This window comes from Drosophila bipectinata, chromosome 3L (assembly GCF_030179905.1).
Source record: "Drosophila bipectinata strain 14024-0381.07 chromosome 3L, DbipHiC1v2, whole genome shotgun sequence".
In the NCBI taxonomy this organism is placed as follows: domain Eukaryota; kingdom Metazoa; phylum Arthropoda; class Insecta; order Diptera; family Drosophilidae; genus Drosophila; species Drosophila bipectinata.
In genome coordinates, this window is record NC_091738.1 from 2,907,839 (window position 1) to 2,928,552 (window position 20,714).

At 42.5% G+C, this 20,714-nt stretch overlaps 6 protein-coding genes across 6 annotated transcripts; 1 reads left to right on the plus strand and 5 right to left on the minus strand.

Annotated features, from left to right (window-relative positions):
- Positions 1-7,198: 7,198 nt before the first annotated feature.
- Positions 7,199-8,956, minus strand: LOC108127775 (uncharacterized). Its single transcript, XM_070280020.1, has 5 exons — positions 8,873-8,956; positions 8,632-8,823; positions 8,187-8,528; positions 7,646-7,726; positions 7,199-7,586 (listed from the first exon to the last, which is right to left on the minus strand). The coding sequence occupies exons 3-5, from the start codon at positions 8,526-8,528 to the stop codon at positions 7,338-7,340; spliced, it is 672 nt and encodes a 223-aa protein (XP_070136121.1). The 5' UTR covers positions 8,632-8,823; positions 8,873-8,956; the 3' UTR covers positions 7,199-7,337.
- A 726-nt stretch (positions 8,957-9,682) lies between these two features.
- ebd1 (earthbound 1) lies at positions 9,683-12,627 on the minus strand. The gene is made up of 2 exons (XM_017245058.3): positions 11,731-12,627; positions 9,683-11,542 (listed from the first exon to the last, which is right to left on the minus strand). Exons 1-2 carry the CDS (start codon positions 11,821-11,823, stop codon positions 9,884-9,886), a joined length of 1,752 nt encoding a protein of 583 aa, XP_017100547.2. The 5' UTR covers positions 11,824-12,627; the 3' UTR covers positions 9,683-9,883.
- An 866-nt stretch (positions 12,628-13,493) lies between these two features.
- hiro (highroad) lies at positions 13,494-15,506 on the minus strand. Its single transcript, XM_017244667.3, has 4 exons — positions 15,359-15,506; positions 14,097-14,888; positions 13,859-14,044; positions 13,494-13,804 (listed from the first exon to the last, which is right to left on the minus strand). The coding sequence occupies exons 1-4, from the start codon at positions 15,423-15,425 to the stop codon at positions 13,509-13,511; spliced, it is 1,341 nt and encodes a 446-aa protein (XP_017100156.2). The 5' UTR covers positions 15,426-15,506; the 3' UTR covers positions 13,494-13,508.
- A 459-nt stretch (positions 15,507-15,965) lies between these two features.
- LOC108127556 (retinoid-inducible serine carboxypeptidase) lies at positions 15,966-17,674 on the minus strand. The gene is made up of 4 exons (XM_017244680.3): positions 17,530-17,674; positions 16,652-17,437; positions 16,407-16,592; positions 15,966-16,339 (listed from the first exon to the last, which is right to left on the minus strand). Exons 1-4 carry the CDS (start codon positions 17,579-17,581, stop codon positions 16,044-16,046), a joined length of 1,320 nt encoding a protein of 439 aa, XP_017100169.2. The 5' UTR covers positions 17,582-17,674; the 3' UTR covers positions 15,966-16,043.
- Positions 17,675-18,174: 500 nt separating this feature from the next.
- On the plus strand, positions 18,175-18,994 carry RabX6 (RAS oncogene family member RabX6). Its single transcript, XM_017245118.3, has 2 exons — positions 18,175-18,481; positions 18,539-18,994. The coding sequence occupies exons 1-2, from the start codon at positions 18,302-18,304 to the stop codon at positions 18,992-18,994; spliced, it is 636 nt and encodes a 211-aa protein (XP_017100607.2). The 5' UTR covers positions 18,175-18,301.
- Positions 18,995-19,067: 73 nt separating this feature from the next.
- Vti1a (Vesicle transport through interaction with t-SNAREs 1a) lies at positions 19,068-20,565 on the minus strand. The gene is made up of 2 exons (XM_017245117.3): positions 20,357-20,565; positions 19,068-20,298 (listed from the first exon to the last, which is right to left on the minus strand). Exons 1-2 carry the CDS (start codon positions 20,448-20,450, stop codon positions 19,700-19,702), a joined length of 693 nt encoding a protein of 230 aa, XP_017100606.2. The 5' UTR covers positions 20,451-20,565; the 3' UTR covers positions 19,068-19,699.
- Positions 20,566-20,714: the final 149 nt, after the last annotated feature.

Below are 20,714 nucleotides of genomic sequence, written 5' to 3' on the forward strand. Positions count from 1 at the left end.
CTTGGCCAGGCACTTCAAATGGCGTTTGTTTTTATGCAACTGCAGCTGGGAGAAGAAAACCAAGGAACTGCCTAAAACAAACAAAACCAAATGCGATATCATCATCATCATCGACGAGGGAAAGAGTTGAGAGTAGTGAGCGATAAAAAGATTTTTGTTGCTTGATTTCGTTGCACCAAAAAAGGCAACGGCAACTCCCCATTAAACGTCCCAAAAAGGCAAAGGCGCCGTGTTGCAGATTGTTGCTGTTGCTCTTGCTGTTGATGTTGCAGTTGCTGTTGCAGATTGCTGGCGCCCACCAACTTGCGAGAATCGCCGGCCACCGGCGCAGTCGCGGGCATTTCATTTCGTGGCTGCTTTGCCACGCCCATCCCACGCCCATTGTGGCAGCATTTGTGGCATATCCAATGATTTTCTACAGAGCCCCCACTCATCAAAGATGCCTAATATGGATAAAAAAAAGTACTATAAGTAGTATGATACTAGTTACTTATCACATTCTCTTAACTTTCAAAGATATTTCGAAAATTTCTGTTTTAATAAAAACTTTCAAGTGACACTATTTGAAAGCTATACCAAAACAAAAGTTTTCAACTTTTTTTTAAAATAATAGAGTTGAATGCGCATCTCTGACTTCAAGTCAATAGCTAGCATCAGCAGTATTAAAGCAGCTGCATTTAATTTCAATGTCCATTTACGGTTCCTAGGCCCCTTCAAGGGCGCTTTTCCTCCTCCCAGATTCTGATTCCTCGTCGTCGCCGGCTTCGCAGCTGCCACGCATTTCTTACAACATTTTTGCCGCGACTAGTATGCAGCCAACACGTGCAACAGCCTGCTGCAGCAGCATCAGAACCAGCTAGTACAAATACTAGTGAAGACCCTATCCGGCAACTGTATGGCCCCCAGTTACCCAGTCACCCAGCCAGCAATGGGGGACCCCAGCCCACAGCGGTTGTTGTATCAATTAAAGCTGCGCTTGATTTTTCGCAGGCGATGGGCGGACGACAGGTGCAAAGTGTTGCAACAACTCAGAACTTGCCCCAATCGGCATCCCCCCAGTAATTTGAATTTTTCCTTGCAGCTGTCGGTCCTAGAAAAAAGGTTAAAGCAAAAAAACTACGACTACATAGCTAGTTGTTTTGCAAATGTTCTTATCTCAAAAGTCAAATAAAAATAAAGTTTAAACTTAAAAATATATGATTGTACTTCTCTTTATGAGAACAAATTTTTTATTATACATTTATTAAACTCATTAGATTTACGAGGTACTGATTTAGTAAACATATTTGCTTTACCTCTAATAGTCTACACTTTTAAATTACCCTTTCTACTTGGGGTCTAAGTTTCTCTGTTCCACTGAGTGGTTTCGGTGAAATCTGAGTGGTTGTTCAGTAAGTTATCTTCAAAAACACGAAGATAGCGTTTCTAGATCGATTCCCCAACATTCTCAGTTTTTACCCTATATGGTCCGTAGTGATGGCTATATCTTTCCCAATTCTTATCCGATTCTCAAGCGGAGTACCTTAAACGATTTCTAGATTGATTCGCCCCGAGGTCTCGTCAAGGTGAAACTGAATATGTTGGACAAAGAAGAGTTTGTTGGCGGAATGGAGTCCGTTGTGGAGATCAAGGACAAGATTTTTTGACATGAAAATAAATTACGTGTTTGAACAATGGATTTTATCTTTTTTCCCATTCGATTCCAATCTATTCGGATCGGATAAATTACTGACTATTATTTCAGTTGTTCTAGATGTAAGATATATAATATTTTTTTGTATAAATGCCGCAGATAATCTGCAAACAGTGAAAAAATTCGTTTTAAAATGTTGGTATTGAATCTTTTAAAAATCGCGCTATTTGTTGTTGGTTTTTGGATCAGGATTCTTTCTGTGGAAGTGAGTGCATGTGGTATTGGTCCTTGACGACCTCTAAATATCCTTTTCCAATGCCTATAGAGCTGGCGTCAGTCCTACGAGTATTTTAATGTCGCAGTGATCAATTATCCTGGCAAACTGTTTGTCCCCAATTTTAAGCTTGTGGGTCGTGAGCGACTGGTTAACGGTACGGCTGAATGTCTCAAGGATCTTGATAACGAGTACCAGATTTCGGTAGAACTTTCCTCAGACGCTACTGGAGCTGGGTACAAGCAGTTGCCCTTGGAGATTCCACCGATGCCATTCTGCACCGCATTGCAATCCTTCTACCAGAGGTTCGTGAAAAAGTCTATAGTCACTGGAATAAACACCGATGTGGATTTCAAAAATGGAAAATTGTGCCCGTTTCCGAAGGGAATGCACTTTTTTAAAAACGTATATTTTGATACTTCAGAATGGGCCGTCATTCTGCCTCGGGGTCTTCTCAAAATGAGGCTTAATGTTTTGGACAAGGATGAATTTGCAGGTGGCTTTGAGTACATTTTAGAGATCAAGGATAAAGCCATCTAAGGATGAATAAAATCATATCTAAGTGGTCAGTGTTTCTTGTAGTGCAGTGGGCCTTTTTATTTGGGGCTAGGGATACTGGGCGATGGGGTGGGTGGTGGCCGATTCTTAAGCGGAGTACCTTAAACGATTTCTAGATCGATCCTCCACCATTCTGCATCAAAATCCTGAGACGAAAAATTTTCTATATTTTTTGTCCATTTTTCGTGAGGGGATCCCTTTAAAATGGGGTTTATATAGTGGACCCTATAGAGTCCACTGCGATGTCTATATCTTCCCCAATTCTCATCCGATTCTCCAGCGGAGTACCTTAAACGATTTCTAGATCGATTCGCCATCATTCTGCAACAAAATCCTGATACAAAATATTTTTCCGATATTTTGTCCATTTTTCCTCATGGGATCCCTTGAAAATGGGGTTTTCCCTATAGGGTCCACTGCGATGTCTATATCTTCCCCAATTCTCATCCGATTTTCAAGCGGAGTACCTTAAACGATTTCTACATCGATTCGCTACCATTCTGCATCAAAATCCTGGGACAAAATATTTTTTAGATATTTTGTCCATTTTTCCTGATGGGGCCCCTTGAAAATGTGGTTTTCCCCTATAGGGTCCACTGCGATGTCCATATCTTCCCCAATTCTCATCCGATTTCCAAGCGGAGTACCTTTACCGATTTCTAGATCGATTCGCTATCATTCTGCATCAAAATCCTGGGACTAAATATTTTTTAGATTTTTTGTCCATTTTTCCTGATGAGGCCCCTTAAAAATGGGGTTTTCCCAATAGAGTCCACTGCGATGTCTATATCTTCCCCAATTCTCATCCGATTCTCAAGCGGAGTACCTTAAACGATTTCTAGAACGATTCCCCACCATTCTCAATCAAAATCCTGGGACAAAATATTTTTCCGATTTTTTGTCCATTTTTCCTGATGGGGCCCCTTAAAAATGGGGTTTTCCCAATAGAGTCCACTGCGATGTCTATATCTTCCCCAATTCTTATCCGATTCTCAAGCGGAGTACCTTTAACGATTTCTAGATCGATTCGCTATCATTCTGCATCAAAATCCTGGGACAAAATATTTTTTATATTTTTTGTCCATTTTTCCTGATGGGGCCCCTTGAAAATGTGGTTTTCCCCTATAGGGTCCACTGCGATGTCCATATCTTCCCCAATTCTCATCCGATTCTCAAGCGGAGTACCTTTAACGATTTCTAGATCGATTCCCCACCATTCTCAATCAAAATCCTGAGACAAAATATTTTTCTGATTTTTTGTCCATTTTTCCTGATGGGGCCCCTTGAAAATGTGGTTTTTCCCTATAGGGTCCACTGCGATGTCTATATCTTCCCCAATTCTCATCCGATTCTCAAGCGGAGTACCTTAAACGATTTCTAGAACGATTCCCCACCATTCTCAATCAAAATCCTGAGACAAAATATTTTTTAGATTTGTTGTCCATTTTTCGGATCTATTGAAGTTGGGGTTTTCCCCCTATCTTGCTGAAAAGGGTTAGGAATTAAATTTCTCACAAGTTGTTTCTATACTTTTATTATCATACACGTTTAATCAGAAAAAGTGGAGCAAATGTATATTGTATACCCCATGGAAACATTTTATTTTGAAATATCTAACAATATTTTCTAAACAATATTTAAAGTTTACATTTATACATAATCAACATAATCAAAGCTATATTAGGCATCTAAACATTTCATAGTCAGCTGATTAACTAATGGCAGAATTTTATGGCAGACCCTTCGTTGTGTATCCCGAATCGTAACTAATTCATAAATTCATAAATTTAGCCCTTGTATTAGGCTTATGCGAAGCATTTTAATCAGAAAAAATGCCTCTTCATTCGCATGTCTTACGGTGAAGTTCTCTACGGTCTCCAACATGTCCAGGATCTTTGTCATTTCGGACAATGCGTTATCTTCTTTTGTGGTTGAAGACATTGTATTACTACCATTCTGAAAATTAAAAATACTCTTGAGCACTTTTAAATACTTATCCTCAGAATTTTCCGCTGGTTCTTGCTTTGTTGATGGGTTTTCGGCAGGTAATACTTCTAAGGCGGAAGTAATTGTAGTACTAGGCTTAGATTCACTACTCTGAAGGCCAGTACCTTTTTCTGTTTCTTGATTTTTTTCCTCCAAATTACTTGTCGGGTTCTGAGAAGGCAATTCTTTCGCAGCGGGTATATTGGGAGAACTACCAATTTGAGATTTACGCAGCAGAGCACCCGAACTCGTCGAAGGTCCTTGTTTACTGTTCGCCAGAGCACTCGATGGTTTCGGACTAGGCAATACTTTAAAATCTGAAGTAATTAAAGAATTACTAAGTCCAAAATTACGGATCCGAACACCCGAACTTTTTGCTAGTCCTTCTTTATTGCCCTCCAAAATAGAAGACTGCTTCTGAGAAGGCAATTCTTTGGTAGCTGGAATAATTGGATCACTACCGATTTCAGATTTATGAAGGTGAACAATCGTAAACGGAGCATTCGAGGGGTTCTCAATAGGCAAGACTTTTGAAATTGGGATAACCTTATCACTACCACTCCCCATACTTGTCGCTGGTCCTTGAGAAGGCACCTGAACACGAAGCTGATTACCCAAACTTGTTGGTGGTCCTTGTTTACTATTCGCCACGGCACCGGATGGGTTCCGAACAGGCAATACTTTTGTATTGGGAGGTTTCATCGGATGGTCTGAACTGTTTGCTGGTCTTTGTTTATTGGCCTCCAAGTGACTAGACGCCTTGGGGGAATGCAATTCTTTGGTATCGGGATTAACTTGAGCACTACCCGAGCTTGTTGAAGGTCCTTGCTTACTGTTCGCCAATGAACTCGATGGGTTTTGAATGGGTAATACTTTTGTAATTGTTGTGTCACCTTTTGTAAATTGTTGTGTAGTAATTGGTGTGGTTTGGGAAGTGCCCCCTCGTGCATGGGGCACTGTTCCAGGACGGGCGGGAGTTGGCAATCCTTTTTTGGGATGAGTTATTGCCGTACTACTATCTTTGGGAATATGTATCTGAATAACCGATCTTTTTGCTGGTCCTTGTGAATTGTCCGATCCTGGGTCGGTTTCAGAATGTTTTCGCTTCAAAAAAACGACCGGTACTCCAGCTTGCGGTACGATGGGTTTAATTTGGTTTGTGTTAGTCGCAGGATTGATCTGTTTATGAACTACTTTTGTCAAATTTTCATTTTTTTTGCGACCATCTTTTTCCTGTTTGGTTTGTTTTTCGACCGCACTAGATTCTGGCTTTGGTACTATATTTTGTGTAGGGAGATTAGGTTCATTTGTAGCTTCTGTTATCTTTAATGAAGAATCCCGCCGTTTGTAGACTTTAATGACTTGTGGTTTTTTGTTTTCAATAGTAGATATGGATTTAAAACCGCTTAAAATGGCAGGAACTTGCCTTACCGATTTGGAAATGTCAGGGGTCTCTGTCGTTTCCAACTTTGATGCGGGGCTTTTGTAATTTTCAGCTGATTGAGAATTCGATTTTAAGGTGGTAGTGACTTTTGGCTGTGTTGCTGGTTGTTGGTTTAATGATTTTCGTTGTGAGTAATCTTTTTTTATAAGATCAGGAGGGAGTTTCGTTTTATTTTCGGTTGGGATTGGGGATTTTTTTGCAGAATTGGTGATGGCATTGGTTTTTGGTAAAAACGTCACCACAAAAGGGCGAAAGGTATTGATTGCATCTGGCCGTATCTTATTTTCAGTAGTTTCAGATCGATTCTTTAATGTTTCCGAAGAGGTGCTCGAACTGACAGAGTCTGTCAAGGTGTTATCTCGTGAATCTTCATCACTGCAAAGGTCAATAACATCTTTGATACAAGTTTCATTGGAGTCGACACATTCAATAACATCATCATCTTCCTCTAAATCGCTGAGATTGCCAGCTGATTGATTTCCTATAGATGTAGACTCCTTTGGATTGGCTCCAGGTTTTGGATCAAGATCCTTCTTGGTGTAACTATAGTTCCTCTTGTCTATTTTCTTCATCCAGCTATCAACCCAATTCATTAATTCAACATACGCCTCTTCAGGAAGAGATTTCTTCAGTTCCTCGTTGCATTTTTTATCCAAGAAATGTCCTTTTGCACCTTTCTTGATCTTCAAGCTACTGCGACCGGTGCGAAGCAGGTGCCTCCAGGCCCTAAAATATGAATGTATGAAACTATAGTCGATCTGTAAAATTCATTATTAAACCGAACGATTACACTTACGCACAACTGTTTCCAATATCACTAAACTTTAGCATAATGTGATGAGCAGGGGGAATTTAACGCAATGCATCGGGCCAGGCGTCGTTTTCAATAAACTGACATATTTTTGTATAAGGACGATATGAAGTTGAAAACAATTTTTAGTGGCAAATTCAACAGCGGAGCTGCCAACCGGTTCCATTTATAACAAGATTTGCGTTAACCAACACTGGAAAACATCTGTTATTAATTTGAATTTTCAAAATTTGAAAAGTTACCAACTGAAATCCACTCAACAATTCTTGTTTAAATGTTCCAACACTGAATTTAATATTTTATTTTTGAATCATAGTCTTTTGTTATTAACAAAATACAAGAACAATTTCTACATAGAAATTAAAGTAATTTACATTTCTCAAATATCTTATCTTAAATTAAAATCTATTACTTATTTAACTATACTGATGATTCCCCACGGTATTTCCACGATTTATTCTTAGGTTACCCATACAGCCCTCGAACAAAATATCAGCGATAGCCTTTCTGGCCAATATGCGCTGAGTTGGGGCCATCTCCTCGTACTGAATGGCCCAGGATCTTGCCAGCACCTCAGATGCCTCACTTAGACTAGAATGACCTGGTCGCCGGCTGCTTTCGCATCCAGTTTTCAGGTTTGCATGCGTGGAGCAATCGGGATCTTTAGAAACCGAAATCTGCATGTCGTCGGCTTCCTCCTTGAGATCGCTGTTTTCATTTCATTGGTTGTATTTCCCCCATCCTGTTCTATGAACTCAATTTTTGGACTCAAAAGGGAAGTATCTTCGGATTTTTGGGCTTCTAGATCAGGTAAATAGTTTGTGTCGCTTTTATCCTTCATGTGCCAGTCCCCCAGGCCTTCGGACGGATCAGAAATAACCTAATTCAAAGAGCAAAAGGTCAAATATATTTTAGGATTGATGACTAAACTATACATACGCCTCTGTTTAGTTGGAATACTGGCTTTGGCTTATCGTTGATTGTCATCCGTACCTTTTTGCTTCTGTGCTGAAAGGTTTCCTGTGGGATTGTCGGTTAAGAAAGGTTAATATTTAAAATATCACATAAAAATATACTGATATTGTTTTGATATTTTTGTGAACAACGCGTTACATAGGCGTTACTTATAGACACACATACATTCATATGTACATTCTTTTGAGACATGTATTCGCATTTTGTGAATACATGATAATGTTTGTTTCTCAGGTGCGAAGCCAGGTTACTTGTATTTCCGCTTGTTTTAATGACTTTATTACAGTGTATGCACTTTGCTGTTCTGTTGGTTATGTCCGTATAGTTTGATTTTACACTCATTTTTTTAATTTTGTGCTTGATTTGTTCACTCGATGTCGCTTTGGAATTCAGAGTGACCAAAGACCAAAAATATCAAAAAATATCCAAAGAAATATCGGAATTCCGATATTTCTGAGTAAATGTATCATTGATATTTTTTTATATTATCAACAGCCCTAGTTACCTGTGTGAGAAGGAATCCCATGTAGTCGTAGAACCAAAGGGTCGGCTTGCAGAGGTCCGAGTGTAGGCCCAGCTCCTTTTGCTTGAGGATACGCATCTGCTCCCGCCTGTAGTTAGTCCTGAAGATGTTAATTCGCCTTCCCACTTCGGTGCGTGTGGCGTTTGGCTGGATTTCCCTAAGTTTCGTCTCTAGCAGCTCGTAGGCTCTGTTCCTGAGCTCTTTGTTGCGGTAATTTACGTGGTGGGCATCCCACAACTCCGGCATACCTTGGTAGAGAGCCAGGAATTCACGCCAAAATTGCCGCTTTCCAGCGCTGAAGCGATCTGGGAGGGCTGTTGCCATCTAATAACCAAAATTTGTATTATTAACTGGTTTTATAATAAAAACAAAGGTTCTCTACCTTTAAACTACCAATAACGGCTGGCAGAATAACAATAATATTTACCTTTTTTGTTTACTTCAAGCCAATCAGCTGTTTGTACTACCGGCAAGGCCTGCCCACTAGAGACAGTGTTGACTAACACGCGATTATAATACCCTGTAAACGGCTGTTTGTATGGTTTGTTCGCAAATGGATTGAATCAGATCGTGGTTTTAAGATAAAAAGATAAAAAACCAAGACCAGCGAACTCGAAACCTACAATTACTACTTTACTTAGAAGCACTTTCTTAGATTCGGACAGTACCTGTTCTCTCATCAAGCTCCAATCACGAACTGTACCGACTGCCGCTTGATGGAGATGAAAAAGCGCCCCTGATGTGCATGTGTGTGACTCGATTGAATGATTGATTAGTTGGCATTGAATGAGAGGGAGTCGGGGTCTGTCCATACGTGTTTTGTTTTTGTGCTGGCTAACATGAGCACACACACACACACCCAACCGCCGAATAAGTCAATCAATCAAATGAAATTGAATGTCTAGGAATGCGCAATATTTCGATTGGGGGAGGGGGACATAAAACGAATTTTAAACCCCAGTTGATAAGCTAGAATGGAGACGTGAATTCGCATTTAAAACACCATCTCCCATATTTAAATATATTAAAATACAAATAGTATAGGAACTCCCCCTCATGGCTGAGAGCAACAAAGGGAGAGAACTGAGAAAATCAAGAACTCTGACCGAAACTAAAGGCAGACATGCGCACTTCAATGTTGGTTGTTTATTTCAAGATTGCCCAATCAAGATTGTCGGGGCCTTGAAACCCCAACAGCGCCCATATTTTTACAGAATATTTTTATCTTTATCCACGCTCTATAGTCTCTCAAAAGTACCTCCATAGATTGAGAAATCTTCTCCTGCCATTCGATTGAATGATTGACCTCTTTGTTCGCTTACGTTTGCATGTGTAGTTGAACCAGAAGTGCGTATGTGTGCGTGAGACAAAGTGGGTGGCAGCCCGGCGGAGAAAGGTAAGAGCAGTCGGCGAGGTAAGGGCAGACATGCGCTCTCGGCGAAAAGCAGCAGCGGGTCTGGACTGCCCGTGAAAATGACTGCGAAACAGCACACCTGGGGTCATTGCATTAGGTTATCAAGCAACCACTTACATTATTTTAATCTAGTTTATTTGGTTTGGGTAAAAATTAAAAATAAAATTGCCATAGTCCTAGTGATTGATTTCATCCGACCGAATTGCATCTTCTAGATGTTACAGTTCCTTAATCTTAACTTCTTTGGCTGCAGCTTCCTAGCGACCTACTCCGTCTTGTCGTCTATCTCCCGCATAACCTCATCGGCCCTTGTAATGAGGCCAATCAGCCTATAGTTCTCCTTGTGCAGGGCAAACTCCTCCAGCAGCTTTAGGTACTTTCGAGCGTCCGCACAGCTGATGACACTGGACCCGGCTGTGGTTCCTTCTCCAGGCTCTCCATTGTTGTTGTCATCGTGGGCGGATTCGTGGCGGCGTTTGGTACCCTGTCGAAGATTGACCGGTTTGTCACATATGGATGGTGGGGAGTTCCTCCTGCGTTGCCGCATCTGCTCTATGTACTCCATTTCGTCCTCGACATTTGCGGCTAGCACCTCGGCCAGCGAGGTGACACTGGAGCGACCGTTGTTTGCATCCTCATCGGTGTCGTCGGGATCCTGCTCCATTTCTGCCTCGTCTCCAAACTTGGGCTCTTCTTTTATTTTCACTACCGGGAGTGCATCCAAAAACTGGTCCTCAGGATTTTCGTTTTGAGATTCAGGCCTGGCCTTTTCCGAATTGTCTGTCTCCGGCTGCTCCTGCATTTCCTCCGTGGAGTCCTGGGGTTCAGTTTTTATGTCCTTTTCTAGCTTGATTTCCACCTTGGGCGGAGGCACCGCAGGACCCTTTTCCAGCTGCTGAGGAGACGGAATCTGGGTGATACTCTGAGCCAGAGTCGCCAGAGGTATGATCGTCATCGTCATCGGTTGGGCAGCGCTTCCTCCAGTCTGTGGAGGCACAATGGGCGTTGCCAGGAGAACTTTTTGGGAGGTTCCAGGCGGCGCATTGGTTTGCAGAGGCAATCGAACTAGCTGGGGCAACGGTTGAAGAGCTCTCGCGAAATTCAATTCACTTAGGGAAGGCTTAACGTCCTGCTCCTCCTCCAGGTCCTCCACCCTGTCGCTGACATCACCACCATCGACATCCACCTCGCCGTCCTCGCCATCGTCCTCAGCATCAACGCAGCTCCGGTGAATACTACTGAGTGGGCTGCCCAAGCTGGCCTCTCCATCCTCATCGTTTCCTGGACCACTTTCGGGCATACACTCCGAAATAATATCTTTGACGATATCCTTAATCTGTACTGAATATCCTTGGGTGTAACCTATTTTCAACATCTTCGTTTCGCTATGATTAAGCCTGTAGGTGCGCCGGAACTTGTCACACCACTCCTGATGGGGGAAGAAGTGGGCCAGGCCCATTGAGCTTTTGAACTGCAGGGCCATCTTCTGGATGAGTCCATCGGAAATGCTAAAGTCCTTGTAGTACATCATGCGGCGGATCCAATCGTAGACGGCTTTCCCCAGCATAGAGACCCGCACCGTCTTGGTTTCCATGGTCCTGGCATCCTGACTGCGGCGAGTTCGCTGCTCCCAGGCATTCAAAATCTCCTGGCGTTGCTGCACGATCCTCTTGATCTGATCCGGACTGCAGTTGAATATGCGGCCGACGTGCTTGTACACCGGCACCCGGTCGTACTCCCGCAACGCCGCCACCTTCTCGTTCAGGGCCAGCACATTCTTGCGCTTGATGCGGTTATCAAAGGCCACCTTTTCGGCAGCCGGCAGGCTGGATGTGGTTGCCACTGTGCTAGGGGGTGGGGTTGAGTTTTGTTGTGGAGCTGACGCAGGCGCAGGAGCTGGTGTGAGGGCCTCCGCCTCGGTCCGCTGCAAGAAAAAACAAACGAGGATGGTCATCAAATTGTACCTCCAATGGACTACCCTAGAAGTCTATTCGGCTCGTCGAGACACTTGCCCATTGGGCTTCAAAGGTTTTGATAAGTCCGAGCACATGTTGTGGTTGTGGGCATGCAGGTGCAACCCAAATTTAAAAATAAAGGTGTAACATGGCTTACCTTGCCCTTCTTATCATCTACTTTGGCAGAGTCCTTGTGCTCCTTGTGGTCCCTCTGCTCCCGTTGCAGTTTTCGTTTTTCGCGTATCCGCATTGTTTGCGTTTTCCTGGTGGCTCCGCCAAGCGCAATTGAAACGGCAATTTGTGTTTGTTTTCGTGTTCTTGTTATTGCTGCGTCTGCCTCCCCCTTTTATGGCCGCCTTTGCTCTCCCCACAGCCCCGGCTGACTCGGTGTGGTCTGTGGGCCTGTATGTGTGTCCGCCGTGTGCGATGGCTACGATTATGCGCGTTGACTTCCAGCAAAACGTCGCCTCATCCAAGTATCATTTCGTCATTGCAGCGTCGTTTTATTTGCTGCCCTTCCGTTGTCTTGGTTCAGTAGCCTTTGATTCCGTTCCGTTGCCGTTTAGCAGCGTGCTGATTGCAATTTTCCAACAGCGATGCGTGTGATTTAATTTAGTTTTCAGACTCTGATGTGGACTAGTCGATGGCAAATACAAAAATAGCTGCCCCGCCGCTTATCTCTCGACCAGTGCTCTCTTCCGAGTAGCATGCGCAACGTGGGCAACCAAGGCAGCTAGCCGGAGAGAGGGTGGCAATTGCTTTTTTCGAGAGAACAAAGGTCACATATACGCGTGTGACTGTGTTGGTGTGAGAGGGGTGCACTGCGCATGCGACAACTTTGCAGCTACGGTGTGATGTGGCCAACACCCGCAAAGCGATCGTACAAATCGGTTTAAAAATATATATATTCATTAATATACGACTTAAATTACAGAATACAAAAATCACAGATAACACCATCAACTAGAATCTAGATTCTAGAAGTATTATCACCACAAAAGGAAAATAGACCGTTACATTTAAGAAATGTTTTCAACTTGGTCACTCTAATGGACTCTACTTAAGATCGATTTTAATTTGAAATAAATGGGAACCAATAGTTTAACATATTGACAGAATTATATCATAATTGAAAAATTTATTAAATCAATATATATCAAAATCCTTATCTTCAGGCGGGTGCTTGAAGGCGTATTCTGCCTGCATAAGAAGCCCAATGGCGCGGTAGTTCTCCCACAGCATGGCGTATTCCTGAAGAGCTTGCAAGTGCTTAATGGCTTCTATGTCTGAATTTATTGAAATCTCTTCTGTTCTAGGTTGTAGCTGTTGTCGCAGTTCACATTGACCATCCTTCACAATGGCCGCCATCTGATTATAAAAGCGCCATTTTGGATTAGTTGGAACTAGTTCATTTTTTGTCCTCCTGTTTATTTGAATGTAGGTTTTTTTCAAGTTTCGGAATTTTAGACACAGCGTCGTAGCATCTAAGCCTGCCAGCCCATGGTCTTCCATTTCCCTGACTATTTCTTTCCAGACTGGATGGTTTCTCTTGGTCCAAAACTTATCAATCTTTGTGGAACAGAGCAACAAGAATAGATGGGTCTTGTGTGGACCCCACTTTTGGTCTTGATCTGTTTTCGCTGAAAAACATTTTTGGTGGTTTTAAGAATTAAAACTAGAAGTACTTACATTTCTTTTCCATTTTTAGCTTCATTTCACCTTTTAGCTGCTGCTAGATCTTTTATATAATAGTTAAACAACTTCTAGCTTAATTTCACCTTTTAGCTGCTGCTAGCTTCTTTATATAGCTATAGTTCAACAATTTCTAGGGTAGTATGATAAACGACACATACGGGGGAAAAGATTAATCCGAATATGATATATTTTTTACTTGTAACTTGCTTTATTTTTAAAAAACAACTTCAAAATCTGTAATTAACCAAAGTTGGTAAACAGTCGGAGAATATGCGACATGGCGGCCGGGTTGTCAGCAGGCACCATATGGCCAGCACGGTTAACCCAGAACATGCTAAAGTTTCCGGCCGTCTTTTCGTATCCCTCAAGTACTCGATCAACTGTGATTCCCACACGGGAAGCGGCCTCGTAAGACTTCTTATCGGTCCATTCCATATCGGAAATCCAGTTCACGGCACCCGGAGTGGCGCAGATGAGGTCAAGTCCGCCGGAGAATACACCCACCCTAACTGTAGTGTTGCTGAGAAGTTCTCCAACTAAAAAAATAATAAAGTCACACTTTTTTAAAGGCATATTTTATAAAGACCTACCAATGTGTACAGCGGGTTTCATAAAGTCTCCCATCAGTTTTGTGAAGGTAGTGCCACTTTGAGCGCCCCACTTTACTCCGGTGTTGATTCCCAAAGCCTCGGTGACGGGACCAAGCATGAGGTCCTCCAGCAGCTGATCCCTATCCTCGTCCACGTCGAATTTTACCAGAGTTCGGTACATGAGTTCTACGAAAAAAATCAATAAACACTTATTGAATGGTTGAATGGAATGGCCTACCTTCGGGGGTCATGGTGTCGCGGGCCTTCAATCTGTACTGGTCGCCCAAGGTAGGGGTTTCCACATTGTAAAAGTCCACACCCTTAGATTCACGCAGCACCACCGACTGGGTGGAGCTCCACTGAAGGGTAGCCTGTGTCCATTTCTCGTTATCGACATAGTTCTTTGTCTTCAAGGCAGATGCCTCAATTTTGTCGTGGCCGTCCTGATCCACAATGCCAAGCTGCAGAAGGAACGGAGCCCAGGACAGCACTGAATCAATGGGTGAGGTCCAGGGATCTCCCAGACCGACCGAAACCAGGTTGCTCTCGATCTCCTTTCGCTGTATGGCGTAATAGAGCTCCAGAGCGAACTCGGGGGCCATCTTGCCGCCGTAGCTCTCGCAGAAAATGTGCAGCGGTACGGTCTTGAATTCGGGGTGGTCGTTATAGAAGCCCTTCATAAGCTCCACCAGATCGAGAGCAATCTGCTTGTTGGTAGTGGTGTAGTAGGAGGACCCATCCACGTAGCTGAACCCGCTGCCCACTGGATTGTCGATGAACATAACGTTGATGTCCTTCACCCAAGTCCAGTCGCGGTAGCTGCCGTCGAGCTTCAAGGGACCAAGCTCCTCGAAGTTTCCGTATCCTGTCGAGGAGGCACCCGGACCTCCTTGGAGCCAAATGGCCAGGGGACGTTCGGTGTAGTTGGAAACATTGGCAGTGGTGTAGTACAGCCAGTAAAACATATGAGCTCCGGTCCTAACATCAACAAAGTTCCAATCCTGTTCTCCGGATCCATAACCCTTGCGAGCTGCTCAGGATTAAAATTAAGTTACATTATTATTAAGAAATATTAAAAATGTTAAATAGCTCAAATCCTCTAGCCAAAAGACACCCTTTATTGGAAAATCAATCTAGTTTATGCACTTGAGAGCTATCTACCTCTTAATTGTATTAATTGGAATCAAGCAACCTCTTTATAAATAAGATAAGGATAATTAGTTTTGATGTTTGATAAGAGTTTTAAATTAAATAATAAACTAAGATTGCAAAAGATAGGATTCTGTCTTGAACTTAAAAAAATATACATCTACAATTTATTTATCATGAATTTAATTTTAAACCACATTTGAGACAATAAAGTGAAAAGGTTCTTGAAACACGTGAGTTATTTATATTATTTTGCTTTCGATGGCCTGCTGTGCAAGCTTTTGGCTTAAACCACTTTCTCGCTGATTAGCACCTTTGCTACCTTCCTGATGGGAATAAAAAACAACTTACCGCTGACAGAACCCAAGCTGGAAATAGCCAGTAGAGCTATAACTCCGATGATAACCCGTCCGGCCATGTTGCACCAATTTTTCGAAGCTCAAACCGTGGAAACCCAACCGAACGCTTGGCAGTTTCACTGCCTTCTGATCACTGCCAGAGCGGCGACATCGCAGGTAAGGTAGGTGGTAAGCACCTGACACACCTGTCGTCTGCTTGCGGACAGAATTCTTAATCTACGGTCGGGGGAGAAGTGTGTTTGTAGAGTATTTATGACCCTTCGGCGGACGATGACGCTGCTGCTTTGGCCAATATGTGTCTGTCACTTGTCTGTCTTGGCAAATCTTTTGGTCATAAATCCGAGGGAGCCTCTAAGCCACCCCAAAAATTGTGGCAGTGATTGCATTCCGTTATCTTGAGTGGGTTTTCCCCATATTTTTGAGCTCCGGTTGCAGTTTATCCCACGTGACATATCTTTGAGATACCTCAAGAATGTAATTTTGAAGCTGATAAAAACAGACAATATAATAAATTATAAGCTAGGGGAAAATCTCTTCATTGATTTCATTGATTGGTTAAATAGTTTAAGGCCTTCAAGCAATAACAAACACTAGTAATATAACAAATGCTCGCATTTTATTAGGTAACAAATATTACAATTTTTTTTATTACATCATTGCTAAGTGAATAAAATTTTCTATCCAAAGTTTGTAAACTGTCGGAGCACATGGCTCATGGCAGCTGGATTATCGGCAGGGGCCATGTGTCCACTTCGGTTAATCCAGAACATGGTGAAGTTACCCCCAGACTTCTGATAACCCTCCAAAATGCGATCCACAGAGATGGCGTTTCGAGGAGCTTCCAGATACTCGCTTCTCCTGCTCCAATCCAGCTTGGCGATCCAGTTCACGGTACCAGGAGTAGCACAGATCAAGTCCAGACCACCCGAGAACACACCTACCTTAAGGGGTGTCTTTTCCAGTAGTTCATTGACTAAAAAATTAGACCGTTAATCTGGGAAATAATCTTAGACCGTTTAATAAAAGGAGGAATATTTTACCTATGTGGATGACAGGTTTCATGAAGTCAGTTCGATGGATGTCAAAAACGCTACCACTCTGCGATCCCCAGACCACATTGGAGGGGATTCCCAGGGTCTCGGCAACGGGTCCGCGCATCAAATCCTCCAGTAATTGCGTACGATCCTCATCCAAATCGAACTTAACCATCGTGTTGTAAAGTCGTTCTAAAAAAAGAGACAATACTATCTTTCAGGGAAATTATAAGCCAGAAAGAGAACCTCACCCTCAGGACTCATACGTTGATGCCTCTGGTAGCGACCTCCCTCCGTCACCTTCAATACATTGTAGAAATCCACACCCTTGGAGGCTTTCATCACCTCCCACTGAGTGTTACCCCATTGATAGGTGGCCTGAATCCATCGCTCTTCCTCAACAAGCTGAGCCGTCAAATTGGCAGCTTCCTGGATGGCATTGTACCCATCGTGATCCACTATTCCGAGCTCCTTTAACAGTGGTCCCCAGGCCAGAACAGAGTCGATGGGAGAGGTCCAAGGATCGCCCAACGCCACTGAGGTAAGGTTGCTATTTATTTCTCCACGCTCCTTGGCATAGTAAAGTTCCAGGGCGAATTCCGGAGCCATCTTGCCACCATAGCTCTCGCAGAAGATGTGAAGTGGTACTTTCTCAAACTCCGGGTGGAGCTTATAGAAACCCTTCATCAGTTCCACCAGATCGAGGGCAATTTCGTTATTAGTGGCCGTGTAATACGCCGTATTATCCACGTAGCTGTAGCCACTGCCCACGGGGTTGTCAATAAACAAGACGTTCATGTCCTTTACCCACGTCCAGCTGCGCCAATCGCCGTACAAATCAACCGGGCCAAGTTCCTCAAAGTTTCCATAGCCCGTGGAGGAGGCACCGGGACCTCCTTGTAGCCAAATGGCCAGTGGCCTATCCGTGTAGCTGGATACATTGGCGGTGGTGTAGAAGAGCCAGTAGAACATGTGGGCACCGGGACGGACGTCCACATAGCCCCAATCCTGTTCACCCGGCCCGTAACCAGGTTTACCTATGGTATGAAAATATCTTTAAATAAATAAGCTCTATTTATAGCCCCACGTTCGTTATTCCTGGAGATAGTTTCTGATTTATGGCACTTACCTTGGGCCAAAGCAACCAAACAGGCTAGGAACGTTACCAGCAAAGGCGTCATCTTCAACTGCTAGTGATAGTGCGATGTCTGGCTTTATTTAAAGGGTAACCCATTATCAGTAGAAGAAACTACTAAAACTTATATATATTAAAAGTGACAGAATTGAAAACAATTAATGATCGAACTAGTTCTAATGAAAGTTTAACTGAGAGGATTACATGAAACAAGATTGAATTACATAATATATTCGACATTTTCCAAACTGTTATAGGGTAGGGTAACTTACAGATTGTTTATTTAATTTTCTGCCATAGATATGTTAGAGAAAAATATGTAATTGATTTCTAAATCATTACCTTGACTGGTTTTTAAATTTTATGGGGGATAAGTTACCAGGATTTTATTATCCCCTTATTTGACTAAATGCTACAATTTTCCAATAAAAAGCCTTATACCATTTGTTTCTAAAATTAAGATAAAATCAAGACCATTTTGTGTTTAATGAATAAATCTATTAAAAGAGAGATTCTTTTTAAAATCTATTAAAAAGAATCTAAAGAATCTTAATTTGTTAGTAAATAACTGTCATTTCGTTTTATCAAATTTCAAAGGAGGACCATCGATAAAGTTGCGAAACTGGGTGGCATCACTGGTCGATTGATTGTTTTTGCTGAAACAGCTGTTGGAAATATTGTTGTTGTCGTCTTTGTGTCTGGCAGGTGGAAAATAATTGGATTACCTTTGGATAAATCAAAGCAAAGCCCATCACCAATCAAGAATATGGCCACGGTGCGCATTCCTAAACAGAAAGTAATCCTTTGTGGGGATTACGGAGTGGGAAAAAGTTCCCTATTCCGACGCTTTGCCACAAACACCTTTGTTACGGACACGGATAGGAAGTCCACATTGGGATTGGATCACATTGATCGAGAATATAGTGTTAATGAAAAGCAGATCAAGGTGAGTCCCTTAAGTCTTATGAGCTAATTAATAAACTCATGTGTACTATCCTCGCAGCTCCAACTTTGGGACACTGGTGGCATGGAGCGTGTAGCTTCGGTGACCTCTTCATACTACAAATTTGCCGAGGGTGCAATCCTCGTGTTTGCTCTGGACAACGCAGCCTCCTTTCATTCCCTCTCCCAGCACTTACTGGATATAGTGACATATGCAGAAAATGCGAAAATCTTTATCTGCGGCAACAAAAGCGACTTGGAGGGAAGAGAGCCCGAAGTAAGTGATGAGGAGGTGGAGGCTTTCTGCGAGCAGTGTCATTCCCTGATTAGCGCGACCTACAAAACCTCATGCCGTAGCGGCGCCGGTGTAGAGGAGATGTTTCGTGACATTTCACGGCAACTAGTCCATGCCAATCGATCCAAGATGGAGTTGCAGGCTCTGGAGCACAAAAGCTTCCAAGTGGATTCAGCCTCCGATGCGGTAAACGAAGAGGACGCGTCTTCATGTGGCTGCTAGCAGTTGGGGAACATTGAATTTGGCTAGGCAATAGGTCAATGGCCTGGCTAGGTTCAATGGGTGCGCAGAAATGTATTTTTAATAATTTTGTTTATTTATTAACATTTTTTGGCTATGCTTATGGTTTTTAGAAACACATTTATTTCGAATTTACATGAAATATGTACGTCCCGAACGTGAAAACGAGTCATAGAATTAACTATTTTTATCCTGGCGACGCTAGATGCCAAAAGATAAAGGGGAGCCTTCCAATGGTTATTATTGTCATCATAATTATGATGATACTCAGCGATTTGTTAACATTTATAATTTTTGATTTTCTGTAGAAGGCTCCTCCTTTACATAAACGTAGAACATAATATAGGATTGGTCGATTTTTAAGGATGCATTAAGAAACTAGATAACTAAAGAAAATATGAATGTAATCATTCAGTGGGCTAACGAAGATATTTTGGAATATTTTGAATTTTTATATTTAACTCCAAAAAACCTTTTGCCACACCTTTGTGAAACGATCAGTCCCGACCTAAAGCAGATTAGTGCGTAAGTATACAGCTTTCTTCCACATAATATCTCATAAAAGATAAAATATGTATTCTAAACAATAAATAATCACCTCACAAAAATGGAATGGGTTAACGTATTTTTTTTACTAAACTTGGGCTATCCTTGAAGTATCAATAATTGTAGTGTTAGTTACATTAATTACAAAGTGACAGGAGTGGATGAGCTCGGTGCAAAGGTTAAATACAAACTGACACCTACAGCGACCACGAAACATACACCAACACCGTAAAGAACTACCTTTTCTCGGAGAGCTCTCAACATCATAGTGTTTAGGGTGCGGGATGCTCTTCCTAGCTCCGCATTGGTTTCTCTTAGCCGAGCTCTAGCTCCCTGAAGGGTCTCCCGCTGGTGATGCAAGTCGTTCAAGACCTGTGCTCCCATTTGTTCTGTTTCCAGCGCTACGCGATACCCTTCGGTCAGCCGGTTTCCTGTTCTTTCGATGCTCTCCGAGTTGTCCAGCAGTCTCTGGCGCTGATCCGTGCTGATGGAGACATCCTCATAGCTGTCCCCCAAATCTAGCGTTGTAAACGTATTCGCTTGAGCTCGCTGTTTGTCCCTCGTTTGCCTGTACTCAGCTTGAAGTCGCTTAAACTCAGCCTGGGCTACCTGGAGTTTCCCATTGAAGCTGGTTCTTTGGGCAGGATTTAACTCCCTTACTTCTAATCCCATTTGCTCCAGAAGCTCTTGGGCCTCTGGAAGACTAGTATCAATCTTTCCACACAATTCATGGCGGTCACCTGCGTTTCAAATAGAAGAACGTTTATTTCCGTCTGGAAAAAAATATACCATACTCACTGCTGTTACTCTGTTGTTGCAGCCGTCCAATATGGGCCGTAATTTCAGCTATTAGTGCTGCATACTGCTGCTCGTATTGATCCAGCAGCGACATTTGTGCGTTATTTCGCCTGGCCAAGGTATAATTATGTATTTTGTTCAACTATTTGCTAATTTTTCGCTGAAAAACGTAAACATTGATGAAAAGAGACCTTGCTGTGCCAGTGGTAGTAATCCAAACATAGTGTGGCCATATCCCTACCAAAGGAGCGTTGCCACCCTAGCTTACAATATAAATTTGAAATTCCCGCCAATTTTTGCATTCCTTTTTCTAAAATTTTTAAGCAACATTTCAATATTTTTATTTTTATTAAAATTT